At 35.8% G+C, this 24,714-nt stretch overlaps 1 protein-coding gene across 1 annotated transcript; it reads left to right on the top strand.

Moving 5' to 3' along the window:
• Nucleotides 1–11,575: 11,575 nt before the first annotated feature.
• Nucleotides 11,576–12,408, top strand: LOC110737273 (60S ribosomal protein L12-1). The gene has a single exon (XM_021917619.1). The coding sequence runs from the start codon at nt 11,676–11,678 to the stop codon at nt 12,174–12,176; it is 501 nt and encodes a 166-aa protein (XP_021773311.1). The 5' UTR covers nt 11,576–11,675; the 3' UTR covers nt 12,177–12,408.
• The last annotated feature ends 12,306 nt before the right edge of the window (nt 12,409–24,714 follow it).

Below are 24,714 nucleotides of genomic sequence, written 5' to 3'. Positions count from 1 at the left end.
CTGCTGCTAGCTGTGGCGAGCTGGCGCGCCTACCGAGCTAGCTGTTGCAGCTTGTTGCGGCATGGCTTGCTAGCCATTGCGCGCATAAGGCTGCGCCTAGCATGCTAGCACGCACTAGGCAGCGCCTAGCCTTACGATGCTAGCATGGGTGCGCTAGCACGCACCAGCCATCCTAGGCTCGGCTTGGTGCGCATGCTAGCCACCATGCTAGGCCATACGCCCTTAGCACTCGGTTTGCTTGGGCATTCCGATGCTAGGGGTATTTTGGTCTTTTGTTGATTTATTACTATTTCTCGTCTCGTCTTTCACTATTTTCGACTCGACTTCTGACGCTCGGTTTCGACGCTCTATGCTCGAATTTCCGACGTCTAAATAAATATTACTCGGTCGACTCATTAATTCCTTCCGAATTAATTCGTCGGTTCGGTTTGTTGAATGCTTGGGTGTGACTCGAAGGGTTCAGTCAAGATTAAGCTGTAATATTAATTATTCATTAATATTACTGATCGAAAGCGGCCTCCACCCAGGCATTCCGATCACTTGACCTCACTGAATATATTAGCTTTTTAATAATTCTGAACCCACTAACGGAATAGTACACTTTTTCGAAGGACACCATTCCTTTCAATCTCCCACTTGTCCTTCCGGACAAGTGCGCATTTTGTGTACAGCCTTTTTCCTATGTCGCTTAATGTCTCTTCATGAACTATAAGGTAAGATTTGTTTTGTCATCCTTATTACGTCCAAAAGTGTTTCCCGATTCCGAGTCCGACTGTCAATAAATAGATGATTTCTAAAATCCATCCGAGCACGGCCATGCATTTTACAGTCTCGCTCTACGAGAGGCCTTGTATACAACAAAGACATATTCCCTATTTTAGTAGGGGGACATTCCCAGTCTTGTAATGTAGCTCCTCTTACTGAGAGGACCTAGTTGCCCGAGTGTTGCCGTTACAATCCCCTATTACGGCAAACGTTTGACAACATCAAAGCGAACTAGTACTCAAACAAGAGAACTCACAATACTCATGGTCGAGGAAATAGGTTCCGATAGCCATAATGAGAAGTATACTTATGACAAAAAAAATTTAATTTCTTAAAGTATTCTCATAGGTCGATCCAGTATGGTTCTAAACCAATACCCGTGCAAATGATTTATGACAATCATGTCCTTGTAGCACATGAAACGGTGGTATAAATCAAACTACACACTAATATCAATCGGTCATTAATCGTCCATCGTTTAAATTAAATGACCTTGATTAGGGATAATTTTCGATTATAATATTCAATGTTCACTTAATAGGTGTTTCCTTACCAAGACTGGTCTTGATACCCTATTTTGAATATTCCCATAATCGAATGGACTCATTATTTAATCCTAAACCACAATTAAATAGCATAACGGAGTGATAATATATTGCATGAAATTTTATATTACTCCAAAACTTGAATGGTTTTCCTTAGCGTCTTACATTAATTTTTCTCAAAATTAACTAAAACACTAAACAAGGACATCAAAGCCAGTCTCCTACATGCTTGATTCCCATTGCCTCAACGTGCTTGTTGTGCTTCACTTGAGGCAAAGGTTTAGTAAGTGGATCGGCTACATTGTCATCCGTTCCAACTTTGCAAATTCTGATTTCACCCTCTGATTTCCATTCTCGAATCATGTGAAATCGCCGCTTGACATGTTTGACCTTCTGGTGTTCCCTAGGCTCTCTGGCCTAAGAAATAGCTCCATTGTTGTCACAATAGAGGGCTATTAGACCCTTTATAGAGGGTACAACATCAAGTTCACCAACGAACTTACGAATCCAAACAGCCTCCTTAGCTGCTTCAACAACTGCTAAGTATTCGGCTTCAGTTGTAGAATCTGCAGTTGTACTCTGCTTTGCGCTCTTCCAACTAAACGCTCCTCCATTTAGACAGAACACATATCCAGATTGCGATTTGAAATCGTCTCTGCCTGTCTGGAAGGTTGCGTCGGTATAACCTTCCACAACTAAATCCTCTGCACCACCATACACCAGGAATTTATCCTTGTTCCTTTCCAGGTACTTTAGGATATTTTTGGCCGCAGTCCAATGCGCCTCTCCTGGGTCTGATTGGTAACGGCTCGTACCACTCAAGGCATACGATACATCTAGCCTAGTACATATCATGGCATACATGATCGATCCAATAAGCGAAGCATATGGAATCTGATTCATTCTTGCTCGTTTATCAAGTGTCTGTGGACACTGCTTCTTGCTTAGGGTTATGCCATGTGAGATTGGCAGGTGACCTCTCTTGGCCTCCTCCATGCCAAATCGAGCAAGTACCTTATCAATATAAGTACTCTGACTCAATCCAATCATCCTTTTCGATCTATCCCTATAGATCTTGATGCCTGGTATGTACTGAGCCTCTCCCAAGTCTTTCATTGAGAAGCACTTTCCAAGCCAGGCCTTTACAGACTCTAACAACAGAATGCTGTTTCCAATGAGCAATATGTCATCAACATATAAGACTAGGAAGGCGATGTCACTCCCACTAACCTTCTTGTAAACACAAGATTCATCTGGATTCTTGATAAAACCAAACTTACTGATGGCTTCATCGAATCGCAGATTCCAACTTCTGCTTGCTTGCTTTAGTCCATAAATGGACTTCTTAAGCTTACAAACTTTCCTAGCATTGTTTTGGTCGACAAAACCTTCAGGCTGTTTCATATACACAGTTTCTTCCAAATAACCATTAAGGAAGGCGGTTTTGACGTCCATCTGCCATATTTCATAATTGTAATATGCATCAATCGCTAGGAGGATCCGAACGGATTTAAGACACCATCGCGAGCAACAAACACTTTGTTCTCCGATTTGTTGTAGAAGTAATACCCTTTGGTTTCTCTTTGGTAGCCCACAAAGTAAACCTTGTCAGATTTGGGATGAAGTTTGTCAGAAATCAATTTCTTGACATATGCTTCGCATCCCCATATCTTTAGAAAAGATAACCTAGGAGGTTTCTTCGTCCATAATTCATATGGAGTCTTTTCTACAGCTTTTGATGGAGCACGGTTCAGTGAGTGCCGCAGTTAGAAGTGCATGTCCCCAGAAAGAGATAGGAAGATCACTAAGACCCATTGTTGATCGTACCATGTCTATCAAGGTTCGATTTCTCCTTTCGGATACTCCGTTCCATTGTGGAGTTCTTGGAGGTGTCAATTCTGAAAGTATACCCTTTTCTTTTAGATGGTCATCGAATTCTTGGCTCAAGTATTCACCACCTCGATCCGATCGAAGGGCTTTGATTTTCTTGCCAAGCTGATTTTCAACTTCACTCTGAAATTCTTTGAACTTTTCAAATGATTCAGATTTATGCGACATGAGGTAGATATAGCCATATCTACTATAGTCGTCTGTGAAAGTGATGAAATATCGATGTCCATTTCTTGTGGTTGAGCTCATTGGTCCACATACATCGGTATGTATAAGACCCAATAAGTCACTTGCCCTTTCTCCCAACTTGGAGAATGGATGTTTAATCATCTTGCCTAATAGACATCCCTCGCAATTCTCAAACGATTCCAAATTGAAAGAGTCAAGAACACCTTCTTGTAGAAGTTTCTTGATGCGTTTGATGTTGATGTGGCCAAGACGACAATGCCACAAGTAAGTCTGATTTGACTCTATGGTCTTAGCTCTTTTGGTATCATTATAAACAATTTGTCCAAAGACACAAACGTGTCATTCCATAAATATAAACAAGATGATATGTCTTGTGATCAAGTTCAAAATGACGTCCAACGCCACAAGATCAAAATATGGTAGATAAAACTAAACAAGTTTTAAATCTAGACAAAATATGAGATTACAAGCTTTCTTTGAAAGATTATCTTCTTCTTCCACTTGTGTACTCATATCCACTTGAAAAGCACCGCTCACTTTGTTCCTGAAACAGGAGCATATAGTGAGCCAATTTTCCGGTATCTAATACCTTATAAATGGCTTATGTTCAAGTGTAAAGATGATACCTAAGATTGAGGTTACTTTTATTTTCGCCTCATCTTCTAGATACATGCTACATTCTCTTTTGTAGTGTCCGGGTCTACTACAATAGAAGCAGCGCATCTTAGCTTTGTTCTTGAACTCCTTCTTCTTTGGTCTCAGAGCAACCTTAGCCTTCTTGCAAGAATAGGTTTGCTGGAGCTCTTGAACAACTTCCATCAAGGACAGTTTGTTCCGCTTGGCCGTAAGTCGCATCTTTAATGCAACATACCCGAATGGAGTGAGCTTAGTAGCATGAGAGCCGCTTGCTCAACATCCACTGGTTTGCCAATTAGCTCCAGATGGGTGAATAGCCTTGTCATGTTGAGCACATGAGCTTGAAGTGGCATCCCGGGTCTAAGTCTTGCATTACAGACCTTAGCCCATACTTCTTGTCTCTCTTTCGTGAGACACCCATCTTGCGGTGGCTTGATCCTCATGTTCGAGAGTGACCTAGTCACATCTTCCACAAGTCCATCATAGTTTCCTCTGGTACTTTTGGTGACTCTCAAATTGACTACATCTTCTAGAGCTTTGAGCATCATGTCCGGAAAATAGTTGGAGAACTTCCCCTTCCATTGTACCGGGATGGAGTTTGCCATGAGTCTGGAAACTCTTTTACAATCCACACTCCATACCTCATGTGCCTCATCACTCATAATCCCCTTTGAGTAGAAACTCGGGATTTGAGTGTCCAGAATGTGCTCTAGGTAGCAATTTCGGAGGGTCTTTCGGAGTTCCTCTTCCCATTCCTTAAAGTTTACCAAGTTCAGAGAAATTGACAACTTTTCGGGCAATTTCGGGAGCATAAGGTCGTTGACATTAGTTGAAGACATGATTCTACAATTGAAAGAATTTGAAACAAAAAACCATTCATTATACTTAAATAAGATTGAAATCATGCATTTTAATCAAACTTATTTAAAACGTCTTATTCACACATTAAAGATTGTCCCCATTTTAGGTGAGAATAAGTCGATTCCAAGATCCAAAGAAACAAAGAGTGGTTAAGCATGCTTTGGCTTGTCTTAACACTCAATCTCCTAAGGTAAGAAACGCTTTGCTAATGGATCCAAGCCACTCTTGGTTGAATAAATCGTCGCATCCAATGCTCTCTAAACAATTTATTCACTTTGCCACGACATGTTAGGACTCCATCACTCATATCGTTGAGTATAACCAAAACCACCTTGCATACCCGGTATGCCTTACGTTCCTTGGAGAAGTAGTGATGCCTCGCTTTGGCGTAGCCCACCACTACCCTCGTTCGGTTGGTAAGTGTGTTTTGGAATGGCAAGTTTTGCTCAATATTTTAGGGACCTAGCTTAGGGTTTCTATATTGGTTGATTTAAGTGAACTTAATTAATCATCTCAACATTCGAAATCCTAAACATGCATCTAACATATAATTCATATATATATAAACATAAATATATATCGAAAACATAAATAGAGATGCATTTGGCAACTAGCATGACCCCTTGAGATCTTCAAGTCTTCAAAAGGTCTTCATTTGCAACTTCATGGCTTTGTCTTCTAAGAACCCTGTCTTCAAGACTTGACCAAAAAATTACAATTGCTAGTATCTACGATTAGGACTAATCTAAATATTAAGGTACAAAAATACTCAACGGTTCGCAGACCGTATTTAGATTTACAAAAATACATCACGGATCACAGTCCGTATGTTCTATCCTAATCGGGCCCCACTAGTTGCCATTTCATAAGACCTGTGAGAGAATTTACATTCCATTCATCCATTCACTATCTGTTAATGGCCCATGCATTTTACAACGATAAACAAGTAACAATGCATAAAACGCGCGAGAACTAGTAACTAATCTAGGTGGTTAATCCAATTAACACGCCTAATTAAACTAGTCAAAGTTGTTTTAACTGGTTATGGAAATAACTAAGAGACGCTTCTACTAAATTTCGCATCCAACTTAACTAATCCAATTAATTAAGTCGGTGAACCCAAATATTTGCCAAAATTAATTTTGCAAATGTCGCTCAAAACCCGAGGCCTAGCCTCCAAAAATTTTAATTAAATAAACAAAATAATTAAAACGACAATTTAAGCAAAATTACGTATTCCACAATGTCTAAGTGCCTAGCACTAAGACTTGGAGTCCAAAAAATACCCTTATTTACATATTAAGCAACACTAAAATTAACTTTAAAATAGCATCGCCTTAATAACCCGGGGTTATTGTGCCAATTATGGGATTGTACGTTCCGTACAACAAGCACGTAGTATGCCCATGCGCACCCCCGCAACACCAAGCATGCATGTGGGCTGCTTGTGCTCGCATGCGCCACGCCCAGCCCAGCCAAGCGTAGCAGCACGCACAGCGCGCACAACCTTATGTTGCTGTTGCGCCATGCTGCTGCTTGCTGCTGGCTGGCGCGCTATGCTGCTGGCAGCGAGCAGCAGCCCACGCCCTTCCTCGCACACACACACGCACAACACCAACACCTAAGAACGAAGTGCCCAACAGCCTCGGCAGCCACATATGGGTTGCGTGAGCAGCCCAGCTGGCCGAGAGCTAGCTCGGGGCTCTAAGGCCTCGTTTTGCGTGCTAATGCTTCGAAAATTATCGATTTTTGTGTGTGACATTATAAATCAATTCTAAATTAATTTTAGAATCAATTTTGAGGAAAAATGAAAAATAACAAGTCCAACTTAAATAATTCATCCAAATGCAATTAACCAAATTTATTTCCAAGAACCATTCTTTAATAAAATTGGTTTAACTTGGTGTAATAAAATAAATTAGGGCAATTCTCACTATTACTTTAATCACTTTAAATTAATCTTGAGATTTTGACAAAATAAAAGGGAGTTGAAAAATGAACATAAGTTCAATAAAGACTCCAACTTTAGAAAAAATTATATCTTCCAATATGAAGATAAACCAATTTCAATCACAAGTTTTAAACTTTATGATTCCAATCAACTAAAAAATGATTAAATCAACAAAGTTTAACCAAAATTCATGGAATTTAGTGACTCAAAGTTTCAATCACTTATCATAAATAAAGATTGAATCTTTAGTACTTGGAAGCAACAAAGAACAACAATTTCACACTTAATGCAATTAATTTGCAATTATGTGAAAAAATAAAACCAAATTTTCAAGCACCAATTACTACCAAGTAATCATGCTTAAAGTGGTCTAAAATTGCACATAAATAAAGGAAAGAACCAAATTCATAACCACCATAAATATGCAATCAATTTTCAAGGTTAGAAAGACTTAAAATTTTTCGTCAAAACGAAAAATCCCTCGAAAAATGCATTTCTGGTCGTTTTTTGGCTAAAAACTGAGCCCTAAAAGGTTAAAACCATCTCTAGAACGCCTTTTCCACCCAAAATTCACTATTTTTGGGTCGAAATCTGGGTTCGAGAGCTTAAGACAGCTCTAATACGAGGTAAAATTGGAAAAACGAGTTACTAATCTAATTAGCAACTTAAAACCAGAAAAATTAAGCCATAAAAACACCTTGAAAATATTATGATTTTAAAAATAAACGAGCGAGGCTCCGATACCGCTGTTGGGGTTTGGTGAGTCCGACTCACCGCGGAAACAAACCCAAAAACAAGACCGCACTCGCAATAAATAAAACCATAAACATAATTAAATTAATCACAAGATTAAGATAAGCTAATTACCTTTGACGCGTGCTTCGCTCCAAAATGAGCTCTTACTTGAAAGCTTCAAGTCCTGATCACACAGAGACCTCCAACGAAGTCCACCCGCACCAACAAAACCGACTAGGTCCAATGTCTTGGGGTTAGCAAGACTCGACCAATAAAACCCGAGTAATTATATTGAGTTCAAAGGTTTTCACTAATTGTGACGCCTTTTTCAACTCTTACTTAAGCATCATTCCCAATGCCCATACTTGGGTATTTATAGGAAATAATGGGAGTATCATTTACTCTCCCATCAATGTGGGATAGTATGATTTTTCCATTTTATTTTAAAGCTAAAATAAAATTAATAATCAAGCTAGTAATAAATCAACAAGTGGCAAGCTCATGTGAGTGGTTAGGTGAGGACCACCTGGAGAAGGGGGGCCAAACTTGCTCCCCACTCCCTCTCCCATAACCGGCCACCTCACTCCACACACATTCAAGGACCACTAGCCACATGGCACCCACCCTTGGGCACCAAGGCAGCCAAGGTGGGCTGCCATGTGCTGCTGTCCGTGGCAGCCACGCCCAGCAAGCCCAGCAGGCCCAGCACTCGCATGCGGGCTGCCAGGCGCTGCTGGCCAACAAGCCCAGCATGCTTGTGCGGGCTGCTGCTGGCCTTGTGCCTTGGCTAGCGCTGCTTGGCAGCAAGCAATGGCCTAGCCATGCTGCTGCTAGCTGTGGCGAGCTGGCGCGCCTAGCGTGCTGCAGCTTGTTGCGGCATGGCTTGCTAGCCATTGCGCGCACAAGGCTGCGCCTAGCATGCTAGCACGCACTAGGCAGCGCCTAGCCTTGCGATGCTAGCCACCAGGCTAGGCCATACACCCTTAGCACTCGGTTTGCTTGGGCATTCCGATGCTAGGGGTATTTTGGTCTTTTGTTGATTTATTACTATTTTTCATCTCGTCTTTCACTATTTTCGACTCAACTTCCGACGCTCGGTTTCGACGCTCTAAGCTCGAATTTCCGACGTCTAAATAAATATTACTCGGTCGACTCATTAATTCCTTCCGAATGAATTCGTCGGTTCGGTTTGTTGAATGCTTGGGTGTGACCCAAAGGGTTCAGTCAAGATTAAGCTGTAATATTAATTATTCATTAATATTACTGATCGGAAGCGGCCTCCATCCAGGCATTCCGATCACTTGACCTCACTGAATATATTAGCTTTCTAATAATTCTAAACCCACTAACGGAATAGTACACTTGTTCGAAGGACACAATTCCTTTCAATGTGTCTTGTGTGTTATGCATTCGATATTGGGATTAGGTGTTTTATAAATATGATTCATGCTTTTTTGCATTATAGTACCTATAAACTTCTACATAAACAACAATAAGGTCCCTTCATATATGTAATAGAGATATACAGGTTATTTTATAATTAAGACTTATCAATTATCATTCATGTAAATACTACTTGTCTTTTTTATATGATATATAAGTTTAAAATCATGTACAATTTCATTTCAAGTATGTACACATTGAGGTTATTGCCTGGAGTGTTTGGTTTGCAGAGGTTTGCATCAAGTTATTTATTGTTTGATTAAGAGATTGAGGATTTATTCCAAATGGCTAACTTTAAAAAAGTTATAGTCGAAGTGATAAGAGTTTTGGGTGAGAGTTGTTTCGGGTGTTTTTATGTCCCTTGGAGGAGTTACAACTCGAAGACTGGATTCGACAAGGACGCCTGTACCTGCAAAACGAAGGGAGCTTCGAATGGTCGGAGGTTCGCCTCCGAAGATTAAGTTAGTACGAAATCGGAGTAAAATGTGCGGAAAATGAGTTATCTGCATGGATTCCAAGCTCGGGTGTTCTCTGTTTAAGAGAGCAATAAATGCCTTAATGATTAAGACGTAAGTTCCAAAAAGTGTAAGCCCCCCCAATAATTGGGGTAATTTCCCTATTTATAGGGTCCTAGGAAAACGTGCCCTACCTTAGGGTTTGATGACCTAGGGATTTAGGGCAGCGCCGTTTTGCGGCGCCCCTTGGAATTCGGGCCTTGAAGGCAGCCATTTCCAGGGGGCATATCTGAATGACACGTGTCGTCCATCTAGAGAGTCCATTTGGACGCCTCTCAGAATGACACGTGTCACCCTCTTACTGGTCCACTTGGGGGTATTAAATACCCTAAATAAAGAGTCGTAGTTAAAATTGGTCACATATACTACCCATGCCCGCATTTCCATTTACCAAGCTTGCAAAAAACCAAGAGCATCTCCAATGACAAGTTACAATATTTTATTTGTAGCTTGCTTTTCCACATCAATTTCTAAGCTACAACACTTTTAAGCAACAAATTGTTCCAATGGTAAGCCACAACATATTGTCGTTTGCAAAATATAAAATTAAAATAAATAAATAAATAATTGTACACATATTACAATATGAGTGGAGTTTATTTGTCTCTTTTTCAATCAAGCATGTAGCTTGTTTGGGCTACACTTGCTTGCATGTTGCTCAATTTTTTGTTTTCCAATGGTAAGCATGTAGCTAGGAACTTTATTTAAATTGTAAGCAAATACTTATAATTGAACCATTGGAGTTGTTCTAATAGTAGTCTATGATATTATTAAAATAACTTAGGGAAGGAATGAAAAATAGATTAGAGGGAAGGGAGAGAATGTAGAGAAAATGTAAAATATTATTAAACTGTCTTATCATTAATCATCCAATGAAATACAAAAGTAACAACCAAGTGATATTGAAAAGACACTATGTTGCAACATATAATTAATTATAGATACTACGTATATTCTTATCGGTTGTTATAAACAATAAAGTAGCTACATTTACCAACAACTTACCACACAGTTTTGCTTATACATCGAATACAAGCAGTTAATCAAACCAACTCATACAATTAGTTAGTCAATCTAATTCATACTAACAACTAAATAACTAATTGTCTAATTTCTTATTTGTCAAACTAGGCCTATATATGCTCAATTTTTATACCATACGATATTCTTGTTACATTTAATATTATTTAAACACTTTGTAACTCAAATACAATGATACAAAGACAATGAAAACCATGTTCAAACGATAATATATATGTTAATTGGTTTAAATGATGACACTCGTAGTACAAATTTTATCAACTAGCTCATATACTAGGAAATAAGACAAATTTTATTTACTGAAAAATGTACCGTAAATAGGTTTCATCTTAATATAAGTTGATTTAGCCTAACGTAAAATGTCTATCATATATAGCACATAACAACATTGTTCCACAAAAAATTAGAAGTGATCAACATCGGTCCAACATGAAAATAGAGCGTGTTTGAGCAAAATTAAATACACATTTTTAGTTCAAAACACAAACCCAGCCCGAAAAGTCCACTACTTTCTCATGCGTTTGAACACGAGATATAATGTAAAGGCCCGACCCCACTCGATTGTTTGATCACCTCTACAAAGAATGCAACAAGAGGCGTCAATTTAAGCTAACAGATCAAGTCTACTTTAGATTTGACTCATGCTTTACACAGTCGCATTAATGCCTTGTTCTTTTGAGGTTCTGGGCAGTAGAGTAAGGGTTAACAGAGTATACCAGATTTCAACAGAGCAGAGTAGAGTTTCCAACACTACTGTCTACTGAGCATACCAGAGCAGATTTCAACGAAGTACAACAGAATAGTTCAAACGGTTAGGGCCTAAATCATTGTATAACGAAGAAACAAGCCTTTACAACGTGAACCCCTAAATCCACTAATTCAGACAAAATTGTTTAGCCCAAGAATTACAACAAACACACACCAAAAAAAAGCCCAAAAAACACATTGAAATTTCTTCTCTCGTCCAACCTCTGAAAAACCCTAGTTTATAATCCTCCCAATATACCCATTTCCCTCACTCGCCTCCTCCCTTTCCTCTCTCTTTCTCTCTCCTCCTTCACGGTTCACACCCATCTCACTTTCTCTCTCCTCCTTCCTGCAACAATGCCGCCGAAGCTCGACCCCTCCCAAGTAGTCGACGTCTTCGTCCGAGTGACCGGAGGAGAGGTCGGCGCCGCCTCCTCCCTCGCACCGAAGATCGGACCCCTCGGTCTCTCCCCCAAGAAGATCGGAGAAGACATCGCCAAAGAAACCGCCAAAGACTGGAAGGGTCTCCGAGTGACCGTCAAACTTACCGTCCAAAACCGTCAAGCTAAAGTCACCGTCGTACCCTCTGCTGCTGCTCTTGTCATCAAGGCTTTGAAGGAGCCTGAGAGAGACAGGAAGAAGGTCAAGAACATTAAGCATACTGGTAACATTTCTCTTGATGATGTTATTGAGATTGCTAAGATTATGAAGCCCAGATCTATGGCTAAGGAATTGAAGGGTACTGTTAAGGAAATTCTGGGTACTTGTGTTTCTGTTGGCTGTACTGTTGATGGCAAGGATCCTAAGGACTTGCAGCAGGAGATTGCTGATGATGAGGTTGAGATTCCTGAGAATTAAATTATATTATAATCTTAGTTTTAATTGTTTTTCTTTTTTTTTTGGTTGAAAAATTATTATAATCCCTCATGTTATCCATGATGAATGAACCACATTTTGTGTGTTTGTTCTTATGATGATGATGTTTATTTTTGGTTTTGACGTTTGAATTTCTGGATTGGGATTATGGGATTTTTGTTTTAGACATAGTTTATGCTTTATCAATGAGGAAATCACTTAGTTTTCCATGCGATTTTATATTGTTGATTGTTTTTGTTTGATTGATTATTTGGTATGATTGTGCTTGTGTGATTCATTTGATATGATTACCTTCGAAATGTGGCAATGCTAGGATAATACGATACAAAATATTCTTTTTTGTTAGTGTTAGTAATTGGGAAAGGTTTGATTAGTTCATTGATATTGCTGCGCATTTGTGAGATTGTTTAGGTGAGTACTGTAATCATTATTTGGTATTCATGTTTGTTGTTGGGTATTGTGATAATCTAGTTGCTGTGTATATATGCTGTACTCTCGGGTTTCGCTGTATTGGTTAAAGATTATTAAATTTGCGGTGTATGTGCTATACTCTTCATGTATAAGGAGCTTTATATTAGTTTTCATTGGACTCTGTGCAATTGAGAAATGCTCAATTTAATTAGGTGGGTTCTTCAATGGTTTTTGTGTTCTATGGGATAGGATTTTGTATGTTTTGTTCACTTACTTGAGACTAAAGCTCTAGAGGGGATACTTTTTCGAGGGTATACCGTCAGCGTAAAAATGACGGAGAAATAGATTGGGGATTTGGGGGTTGTGTGATAATATGATTGTGAGGGTGGGGAAAACATATTGCACCTTTTGCTTGCAACAAAATTTTAGATTCCATCCCCATTCATTGTTTGTCTTTAATGTCTCTTAGTCCGAGTTTACTATTGATGTTAGATAATGCTATGGACTATGGTATTTGGTAATGTAATTAGAGGGTATACTGCCACTGCAGAACTTATTATGGGAGTGATAGAGTGGGGGTTGTGTGATAATATAATGAGAGGATGGGGAAGATATATTGCACCTTTGGCTTAAAACAAAAGAAATTTCATCCTTTTTCATTGTTAGTCTTTAATTTCTGTTGGTCCGAGTTTACCATTGGGGTTGGATAGTGCTGTGGTATTTGGTAATGTTATCATATATTTACCCAAGATGATATTAGAGAGGGCAGCATTTACTTGTGTTCTTTTCTAGTGTGCTGATTTGCAGTTAAATTGATGGTGTTTATGGCTATCGTTTGTTGTTACCCTTGTTTGGAAGTTTCCAGTGTGGAACAAATAGTTAGCTACTATTTACTCTGTTATTGAAGACTTATGAGCATCTTAATACTGAACCGCGTTTTCTAAATTTGCAAAGTCTTAGTTTCTTATTTCCGCTTTAAATCGGTTGCTATTGATACTAGGTAAGGGGGTTGAAGGATAAACATATGGAGAGAGAGTGTTGGTAGGTTGTTATTCTCCTGGTATAGAGCTAGGGATAGGATCATAAAATAATTCTGAATTTAGGATTGATTTACCGAAATCTACCAGTGTCTTTTGAATCAATCTAGCATTACTTGCCATTCTGCTTGTAAATGCGGATAATATATGGACAAACTTTCTGATGTAATAAGAGTTGGGGACCTGTGTTGATTCCATTATTTGGGCAAGTGTCTCGTGGTTTGATCGTGTATGTAATTTCTTAGTTTAATACTCCGTATATTTAAGCTTCATCTTACTCAAGGTTTAGCTTTGTAGCCTTCGCTATATTTTTTTTACTTGAATTTGTGTTACCTGTAAGGCCTTGTTTGATTCACCTTAATTTTGCTGAACAGAAATTATTTTTACTGAACTGAACTTATTTTTACTGAACTGAACTTAGTTTTACTGAACTGAAATTATTTTTACTGAAATGAAATTATTTTTACTGAACTAAAATTATTTTTACTGATTTTCTATTATAATTCTTCTTTAAGAAAACTGAATTTTACTGAACTGAACTTATTTTTACTGAGCTGAAAGTATTTTTACTTAATATTTTTTTTTTTTAAGGCGAAGAGAACATGGCCTAAGTCTGTAACATTGAAAATGTGAAAAAACAAGGTTATTAAAACATTTTTTAAGTGGCCTGCCATCAGCTCTCTCATAATGCAGCTAACCTTAATATACATCCTGTTTGCTCTATAACATTTTTTCATTGGATCAAATTACAGAGACTAAAGATACTGAGTTACCTGAAATTTTATGCATGAGATGAACTATCTGTTTAACATTCTTTCTTGTGATCTTTGTAAATATTGATTTGTTCCTGTCTTCTTATATGCGTCCACCATCCTCTGAACTCTGAAGTAACATTTTTGTACCCTACATTGTAAAATTGATGCCTACTGGTCAAATTTATGTTGTTACTGGTCAATGTTATAGCAGCATGCTTTGTTCTGATTTCAGTATTATACATTGCATTATCAGTAGTATTTATAATAGTGAATGGCTGGCTGTGGGAATAAATTACGACCTATTGTCATGGTTTGATTACTTATTGTCATGGTTTGATTACTTACAAATTTTGTCATTTGAGGTAATACAGTCAATATTCTTGATACGAATTTGTCAAATTTTGTCACTATTAAATTTGTTCCTAATATTAAAAGTGGATTTAGGAAAAAAAAAATCCAATAAAAGTCCACATTACGAACTACTCGTACTACGTATTTAGATACTACGTATTTAGATTTGGTGTCTGCTGTCCTTCTCTAGATAGTGTTGTAAGAAATGAGAATAATGAGGCCTCTTGTGAAGTTGTGATGGTAGTCTCTTTAACTTCCAAGTGTTTGCTGTTGACACTTTCATTGATTGAGAAATTTTAGCAACACCAGGTCTCTTAGTTGTACACTACCTACTCTGGTTGTCAAATTGCAAATGATGATCACTAAACTCCTATACAAGCTTATAATGTCACAATACGAGTTGAGTTGTTTAAGGCAAACATTGACTTGTGATTGATTTGCTTATGGGATAAAGGAGGGCTATGGTAGACCTTCTGGGAAGTCCTCGTGTTGGTTTATATAGCCGATTCTACTTGCATAATTTAGTTGTTCAAGCAAGCAAGCATGGCTTTTTTTTTTTGAGGGGAAAGCAAGCATGGCTTGATGCTCAGATTAGTTTCATTTTACTCCCTCCTCCCAATTCATCACTCTCTTTTACCATCTTTCCTCATGCCCACTCTTATCGGTCTATAACTAGTCTCCCGGCCTTTAAGTGCTACCAGCAAATTTTTGATGGCCACAATGGAGTATTTTTCATTCAGGCTCATAAGGGTTCGAAATCTAATTTTTTTGAGCTACTTTTTGATGGCCACAGCTTGACCCCCTCTACTTTGCCACTAGTTTGCCAACTCCATTGGTGTTTGTCGTGTTTATATAGTGTATCAAGTATAAAATTAATGGAAGTGTTCGGTAAAGAGTCTATTGGGGCAAATTTAGCTTATTTGACTGATATTAGTTGATTGACCACTATATTAGCCGATTTGGAGTTTTGGTGGAGAGTTGATTTAAAAAGCTTATTTCATCAAATAAGCTATTTTTCAATAATCTCCTTGAAGAGTTTTTTCATTAGCTATTTTAATATTTTACGGCGATATTACACTTATATTTCCATTTAATTTAAAACCTATCTCAACTACATATCCCCACAATTAGCATAATAGTTTGTATTATCAAGATTAATCAAAAGTTAGATCAATTTACAAACATAGTACATTTGTTAACCTTTCATTTGAACTTATTCTTGAAATTTTAAACTGCCAATATTTCTTTGAAGTTTTGCCATTTCGAAAAGCAAATGTAGCTCATAATATTAACACCAACGTTAGGCTTAAGCAAATGTACCTAGGAGCATTACCTCTAGAGCTCATGATCTAGCCTTTAAGGCTAGAAAAGGGGGTTAGGAGTAATGCTCCTCCTAGTTGTTTCCCAGCTGTAAAAAAAAAAAAAAAAAAAAAAAAAACATTGGGCTTAAGCAAAGCAAAGGGGACGACGAGTGAGCCGACTTCGTTTAGTGAAGAAAATCAACAAATTAACACGTGTCGTTGGCCAAATATTTGCACGGCTCTCAATCTTTTCGCAATAAAAAGGCTTGTCTTTGGCCTGCTGTTACACGGGTTTAAGGTTTAACTCTTCTAATTATGTGAGCAATATCATTTTACATTCATCTTTCGTTAAAAAGTATATATTTGGTCCTTCAATCAATAAGAATGAGTTGCGTTTGTCCTATTTGGCTATTTATAATGATGAAATTACTGCTACTAAGAACAGTAGCCAACTTCCCATTTTTATTTAGTTTAGTTATAGTTTCAATATATTTTTCTTATTCACGAAGTAATAAGCAATATTATTTTTTGTGTCAAAAAAAAAAGCAATATTATTTTGTATTACATTCCACATTATAGTTTTTGCTATTCCTAGTTGTAATCTTGTAATTATCTAAACTTACAAAAAATAACCTATTCAAATGAGAGGTTTGTTTGATTCATCCCAACGAGTATTTTGTGATACTCTGTAAAAAAAAATTTAATATAACTACGATTATGTAATTTAAGATATGATTTAAAATAAAGGTGGACAAGAGTCAGGTCATGGAGGTACATGTTTCATACTAGCATGTCTCGTGCTCAAACGGGCCGTGCTTAAAGAACGACACAAGTTATGGAGTACTAGACTTGTGCCATTCTTTACATAAATAAAACCCATGCATAGCCTGACCCACGTGCTACGACATACCAATGCGCCATCTAGTAATCTATATCTATATCTATATCCACTGGCGGATCTACATTATTGGAACCCGAGGGGGCACGTGCTACCCCCGAAGAAAGAAAAATAAAATTATAAAAAACCTTCCTTCGAAATACTTGATAAGTATTAAACAATGCATATTTTTCATGCTAACTAAATTTGCTTCTGCGGTACAAAGTAGGAGAATAAAGCTTCCTTTGATTGCCTGGGGCCAGGTTCGATTCTCTCCCCATACAATTTTTTTTTGGTTTATTTTTATAATAAGTCTATATGTTTTTTTCTTTAAAAAAACCCTATCAATGCTTTATTATTTTTTTCCACCCCAATAATTTCCCTCTTTCTTGACATTTATATTCAAATATGTCAAAAAAAAAAAAATTAGATAAAATTGACTTCCATCAAAATTTGATTCTTTTCCAAATTACTTTCCACTCACTTGACATTCATTTTAAAATACATTAATAAAAATAACTTCCATAAAATTTTGTTCGACAACAATAATAGTATGAAATGTATATAAATACATATAGATAATTCCTCCGTGAAGAAAATTAGTAATATCTGATTAATTTGACAAATTTTATTTGATTGTAATACGAAGTATATATTTTGATAGCTAGTATGTTGTACATAATTTTATCCGCGATAATAACTCATAGCAAAATGTATAGATGGTTGAAATTTGATGGTAACATTTTATACAGAATCACAATTATGCAAAACTTTAACTTGATGTGTTATTACCGTCTTAAATTTAGTTTGAGTTTCAAGTTCGTAGGTGTATATTGGTTATTTCGTCCCTTAAATTTTTCTAGTATGCGTTTAGTGCTACCCCTAGTCCGGAATCCTGGATCTGCCACTGTCTATATCTATATTTATACTTTAGTATTAATTAAAAACTCTAACCACATAAGACACAGTTCCCATCCTATTACACTTCTCTATCTTACTCTAATCCAAATGCCACATGTCTTCTTACATTTTTAATGTTTTAATTCTTTCTTTAACTCTTTCATTAAACTTATACTTCATCTTCCATGCCCACTTCATCTTCATCTCCCCTCTTCAATTCAACATTTTCATTTTCTCTTTTTAATTTTAGCCCTTCCACCTCCTTTATTTAAGTCTCATTTTCAATTGAAATTCCAACAATTTAATTTCTTAAATCATATTTCGATTACACATTATACGATTTTTTTTTTGGTTTATTTTTATAATAAGTCTATATGTTTTTTTCTTTAAAAAAACCCTATCAATGCTTTATTATTTTTTTCCACCCCAAATAATTTCCCTCTTTCTTGACATTTATATTCAAATATGTCAAAAAAAAAAAAAAATAGATAAAATTGACTTCCATCAAAATTTGATTCTTTTCCAAATTACTTTCCACTCACTTGACATTCATTTTAAAATACATTAATAAAAATAACTTCCATAAAATTTTGTTCGACAACAATAATAGTATGAAATGTATATAAATACATATAGATAATTCCTCCGTGAAGAAAATTAGTAATATCTGATTAATTTGACTAATTTTATTTGATTGTAATACGAAGTATATATTTTGATAGCTAGTATGTTGTACATAATTTTATCCGCGATAATAACTCATAGCAAAATGTATAGATGGTTGAAATTTGATGGTAACATTTTATACAGAATCACAATTATGCAAACTTTAACTTGATGTGTTATTACCGTCTTAAATTTAGTTTGAGTTTCAAGTTCGTAGGTGTATATTGGTTATTTCGTCCCTTAAATTTTTCTAGTATGCGTTTAGTGCTACCCCTAGTCCGGAATCCTGGATCCGCCACTGTCTATATCTATATCTATACTTTAGTATTAATTAAAAACTCTAACCACATAAGACACATGTTCCTATCCTATTACACTTATCTATCTTATTCTCTAATCCAAATGCCACATGTCTTCTTACATTTTTAATGTTTTAATTCTTTCTTTAACTCTTTCATTAAACTTATACTTCATCTTCCATGCCCACTTCATCTTCATCTCCCCTCTTCAATTCAACATTTTCATTTTCTCTTTTTAATTTTAGCCCTTCCACCTCCTTTATTTAAGTCTCATTTTCAATTGAAATTCCAACAATTTAATTTCTTAAATCATATTTCGATTACACATTATACCTATAATGACGAGGGAGCCCCAAATCATCTTCATGATAAACAAAAAACGTTTATCCAGTGGCAATTCCATAAATAAATCAATATCAAATCTCAATCATCATGACATTTCTGTAAATAAATCAACATTAGTAGGGTCTGATAGAGTATAAAACATATTTCTGGGCCTCAACCATCAGCTTAAGCTTTTGGTTGAGATGGTCCACTAAGATGGTATCGGAGCCAGCGTGACACAAAGGTCACGGGTTCGAATCTCATCCGCCCCCACTTTCAAGTGGAATATTAAGCGCTGGGTATGAGGAGGACCCATGCTGCAACCACACTTCTAGCCCAAACGGGCTCTCGTGTGAGGGGGAGTGATAGAGTATAAAACATATTTATGGGCCTCAACCATCAGTTTAAGCTTTTGGTATAGAAATTAGAGAGAAAAGGTTACTTTATTCAATAGACTCAAAGGTATTTATAGCTAAATACAAACTAGGTTAGGCAACTAACAAAAGCTATTAAGTAGGATACTTATCCTTAGAGCTATACAAGATATATACACTTAACAATATTAATAGGATAAATATCAGGTAAGTAGTATCCTTATCAGGGTCCACATTTGACAAAAGTTTTTAATTTATTTACTAAAATGCCACTAGATAAACGTTTTTCTATTTATCATGAAGATGAACTTGTATTTTCTTTATAATGACCTATTGATATTTTCTCACTCATCTCTCAATGCCCTTTTTTGTGAACAACCCGTGCAATGCACGGGCCAAAGGGCTAGTTTATATATATTAGTGTACATATGTAAGGGTAACTTAGTTTTGTGTCAAATAAATAGGGTAACTTAGTTAAATATCATCGGTCTGAAATGCAGCCGACTCGTCAAACTTATACCAGATTCATGCCAAGTTTTGAAAATGAATTCTGTGCATGGCCATGGCCCATCGTCGTGCCTCTCGTGCCGTACTAGACTTATGACGAGCTCGTGTCTCTTCGGTCCATTTTCTCGTCGTGCCTAACTGACCTTTGTGCTAGCCTAGCCCATTTCGCATCTCTAATTCCCAATGTGCATTAAAAAATGTCAATAGTATTAGAAACATAATAATTGAGAGAATATAATCTCAACATATAGTTTCAATATGTATCAACTTCAAATAATTCATAAGGCAAATTAAAATAAAAATGATCAAATTTGTATGTCGATAAATATACCAAATTATGGTGCTACTAGTAACAAAAAGCTGGTAATTTTTCCTCTGGATCGATGCTTAATTATTTTTATTTTTTATTTTTTAATTTTTAACGCAGACTATGAGAAAGCGAGATCATATCATATTTTAATGAATATGACTTTAATCTTTGAAAAGGCTAATTAATCTTTTGATGCGTATATTTTACTAACAGGTTCCCAAGTACGACTTTTATTCTATCAACCAAGTCAGTTTAACTAAACTAACTCAAATCAATGTGCATAACCAACCCTATGCCTAATATAGTACTACATAGTACATACTTGATAATATTGAGTATTAGTGCAATTAGTTTTGAACTAATCCAACTAAATGAGGGTAATAACATGATTAACATCCTCTTATACTGCCAATGTTTATTCTTTCCAAGTATATAGGTTTATATATTTTCGACCAAATGTATAACTAGATACGAATCTTTGATCCCACAAGTTTGATGCCAAACCCCACAATTTTGATTACATTCGTAGCATGTGCATTGGCGAAGACAACTAGGGATGTGCCGATGTCAACCCTCACCCCCTAAATAAAGACTTACTTAAATATCCTTTTTACAAATCCAGAATCATAATATCAACAATCCGTCTTCAAAATCTTGGCTCCACCACTGATTCGTATATACCAATTATTGAATAAAATACCGCCGAAATCACACCTCATGCAAACATACCTGGACCAACTGAAGCCTATAATGAACGAAACCCCCATGCACGTGGAAACTAGTTACCAATTGCCTCTTGGAGAGGCTAACTCTTTCAACTGCTTACAACACTACTTCACCAAACAAGAAATAAATGTTCAATTTTAGACTACTCCCATACTCAGTAGATGATTATTCAAAATAGATATTTTTGTTTATAGAATTTATTTTTGACCGTTGGCTTGATGAAATATATATTAACGGCTCAAAAATAACATAGCACATATTAAGGTATTAGAGTCCCTTCATTTTGGCTTAGTGAGGGTGACTAGGTGATTTTTGATTATGATTGGTGCACCATATTAAGCCATGCACCTATACAAAATTTAATTACTTGGCCCTTTTTGTTATATTTTACACGTGGAGGTGCATTATACCGTCCATCTACCTTCTTTTCTTAGATATTTTTTCTTTATTTTATCTTTCTACCTACTATATATAAACTTACTTTCTCTATACTTTTCACATGCAAAAAAAAAAAAACAAAAAAAAAAAATAATAATAAGATAAAAAATAAGATTGCATAACTTATTTTTTAACAAGTTCAAGTGATTTTAGTAGAAAGATGGCAATAGGGAAGAAGGAGGGTGCCGTGAAGGTGTTAGAGCCGTGGATTAAGACTCCACCGGCGCGCATCGTGTTCCCACTCAAGTCTTATAAACCACCCAACTTGGAGACGATTGTAGAAGAGAGGGAGGAGATGAAGTGTAACGATGATAATGGTGAATGCAAACGACGTAGACAAGCATTATTGTCGAGCTCTTCTAATGGTTGTTTTTCTAGTTCTTTTTCTTCCTAGCTATTAATAAAATATCTATGTTAGAAAATGATATAAAAATATGGAGATTTGATGGTGAAGGATTAGGTTAAAATAGAGTACGTGGCATGTGGCTTCTTTACCTTATGAGAATGTCATGTAAATATTGCTATGTTTTCCATCAAGCTAATAAGAAAAATATGTAGTCATAATAGTAATTACTCCATTGCCATAATACCTGAGTGGTTAGGTTCCAATCCCCTCCCGATTGTTGTTGCGGGGGATCGAATATGAATCCTCCCTACCAAGTGCAGTCTCTATCACCACTACACCAACAACCAAATGATTCATTACCTTAATACCTTAATTATACGTAGAATATGTTGTTAAGGGTAATGAAATTTTGTAAGAAGGTACTACATTACGAAGCACTAATAACGAATAAAAAAATTAGAGGAAAGATATTTTAGAAGTACAAAAATGCAAAAAGTACTCTTTAGTACCTTGCTAATTTTAGTGCATACATGTACATATATTCTATTACTTTGTAGAAAAAAGATATATTGTGAACCACTAGATAGGTGGCAATTAGAGTCAGCGGGTCGGGTTCGGAGGTCAGATTTTGGGTCGATTTCGAGTAATGCTTAGAAATGATAAAAAAAAAGTGTAAAACTTAATATTATTATGAAATATGAAATTTGGGTGAAATTGAATCGATTTCGGGTTATTCGGTTTCAAATCGGGTCGGGTTTGAGTTTCTCTCAGTAACTTTGGGTCGAGTTAGGGATTGCCAGCCGACACTGTTTAATTAGTTTGTTGTTTTTTTGAATTACTTCTTCGTCTTCTTCATCTTTTTTTTCCTTAACCACTACCTATAAGTAGCAAACATGATATAAGTTCCATTTCTAGATTCGTACACTTTTTCTTCTTTAACTAAACTTTTGCGAATTACGCCTTAATAATTCTTCCGCCCTTACTGTATCCAATTAATTGAACAATGCAAACTCTAATGTTAATTTCAAGCAAGACTTAATTCCCAATTAGTAAATCACTTATAGGTATGTTAATTACACCCATTCCACACTAATTGAGTCCATAATTAATTAAGCTTGTTGGAACTTTAATTTAAATTAAATTAATCTTCCACCCTTCCTTCCAAAAAAAAAAAAAAGAACAATCAGGGTTTCAATTTGCAATTGGGGGTTTACGTAAAACATTAAACATATTTAAATGTTTAATGCAGGAATAATTTTCAATATTGGGGATTAAACATTAAACATATTTAAATGTTTAATGTAGGTACTACCCCCCACATGGCTACACCCCCTTCTCCAAATAACTACTATCAGATAGAGATGATAATGGATCGGATTCGGATCGAGTGGAGCTTCACCCGCATCCATCCATTATTCTAATAGCTCAATCCACATCCAATTCGTTATCTACTTCACCCATCATCCATATCCGTCCGTCCATCATTCGCGGATGAAATGGGTGGAGCGGGTGACTAATGGATGAGTATTAAAATGAAAAAAAAAACTCACACAAACTCTAATTTTTGGTTATTTATACAATATTTTTTTATTTTATTAATAAAAAAGAAAACAATAATATTAATTTGCAACAAAAAACAAGTAATTTTCTTGCACATTTCATATTTTGTTATTAAAATTCTTTGATTAAAAATTTAATATATAATAAACGGGTAGTGGATAGTTAGCGGGTGAAAAAAGTATCATCCACATCCGATCCGATCCGATCCAATCCATCGCCCGCTTCTCATCCATTTAATTCGAGTTTCGTCCATTTATTTAAAGCGGATGGAGCGGGCTTGCAGATATTTACTTATTATTGCCATCTCTACTATCAGGTTGAAAAAAAAAACCTTATCTTTTTCCTCATAAAATTGCTTTCTTATAATTGTAGTAGAATGATGTTTGGTATACTTGTTGAATCGATTTGTGGTGTGTTATTAGATTACAAAAAATTTGGACAAAAAAAAAAATGAAAATAGAGTGTAATTATCCTATTTTTCTAGATAATTTGACATATTTTGTAGGATTATAGAATTGTAAATTTTATCGTAGTGAAAATTCTTTTTGACGAATGTTCACCTTCAATTTAATGAAACTCCATATTCATTTTCATTTTAATAAATGTTCATTTATATTTGTATACGGTCATTCATATATTAATAAACGATCATTGGAGTGTGTTTTTTTTTTTTTTTTTTTTTTTTTTTTTTGACAACAGCAGAATCCATTGAATTAAAAACAGGTAACCAAATAAAACATAATGCAACCTAAACTATTGAGACTAATTAGACACCTTAGATAAGTCACAAACCATCTAAAAAAAGAAATAAAAATAACTATGAAGGTAGTAGATTCTTTTTTAGTTGGCCCTCGATTGTTGAACTAACCTTGCATATGTAGAGATAGCGTGCCACCACCGTTGGCAGTGACTTTCAAATTGCAAATGGAGTTTAAGCTGGGGCCAAAAACACAATGGGTATCCCTTGAAACCATGTGAAACTTTAACAAGGAAGACATAAGCGGAAGAGTGGTAATGTACTACCTCGTATTTTTTAATTAATTAATTAATAAGTATTTTCTAAAAAGGGTATTTTAAGTAATTTATTTTAAATTTTGAATTTTGGCTCCAAAAGTATTTTAAAACTTAATTATTATTATTAGATTTTGGATAAGATTTAGTATGCATTTATTTTATTTTAAAAATCGAATTATATATATTTATATTTCAGATATTTTAATCAAGTAAAATTATATATTATTATTTAATTAAAAGAGCCAAATTACCTAAATAATTAACTAGGGATTTTTGGATTTTCTTGGTAAAGAAAAATCTGATTTTCATAGTGAAATTAATTAG

Source organism: Chenopodium quinoa, unplaced genomic scaffold, assembly GCF_001683475.1.
Source record: "Chenopodium quinoa cultivar QQ74 unplaced genomic scaffold, ASM168347v1, whole genome shotgun sequence".
NCBI lineage: Eukaryota > Viridiplantae > Streptophyta > Magnoliopsida > Caryophyllales > Amaranthaceae > Chenopodium > Chenopodium quinoa.
This window is presented reverse-complemented; position numbering and strand designations above follow the sequence as displayed.

Bases quoted from the DNA above. Each gene is read 5' to 3' on its own strand.
- LOC110737273 (XM_021917619.1), top strand. From the start codon at position 11,676: ATGCCGCCGAAGCTCGACCCCTCCCAAGTAGTCGACGTCTTCGTCCGA.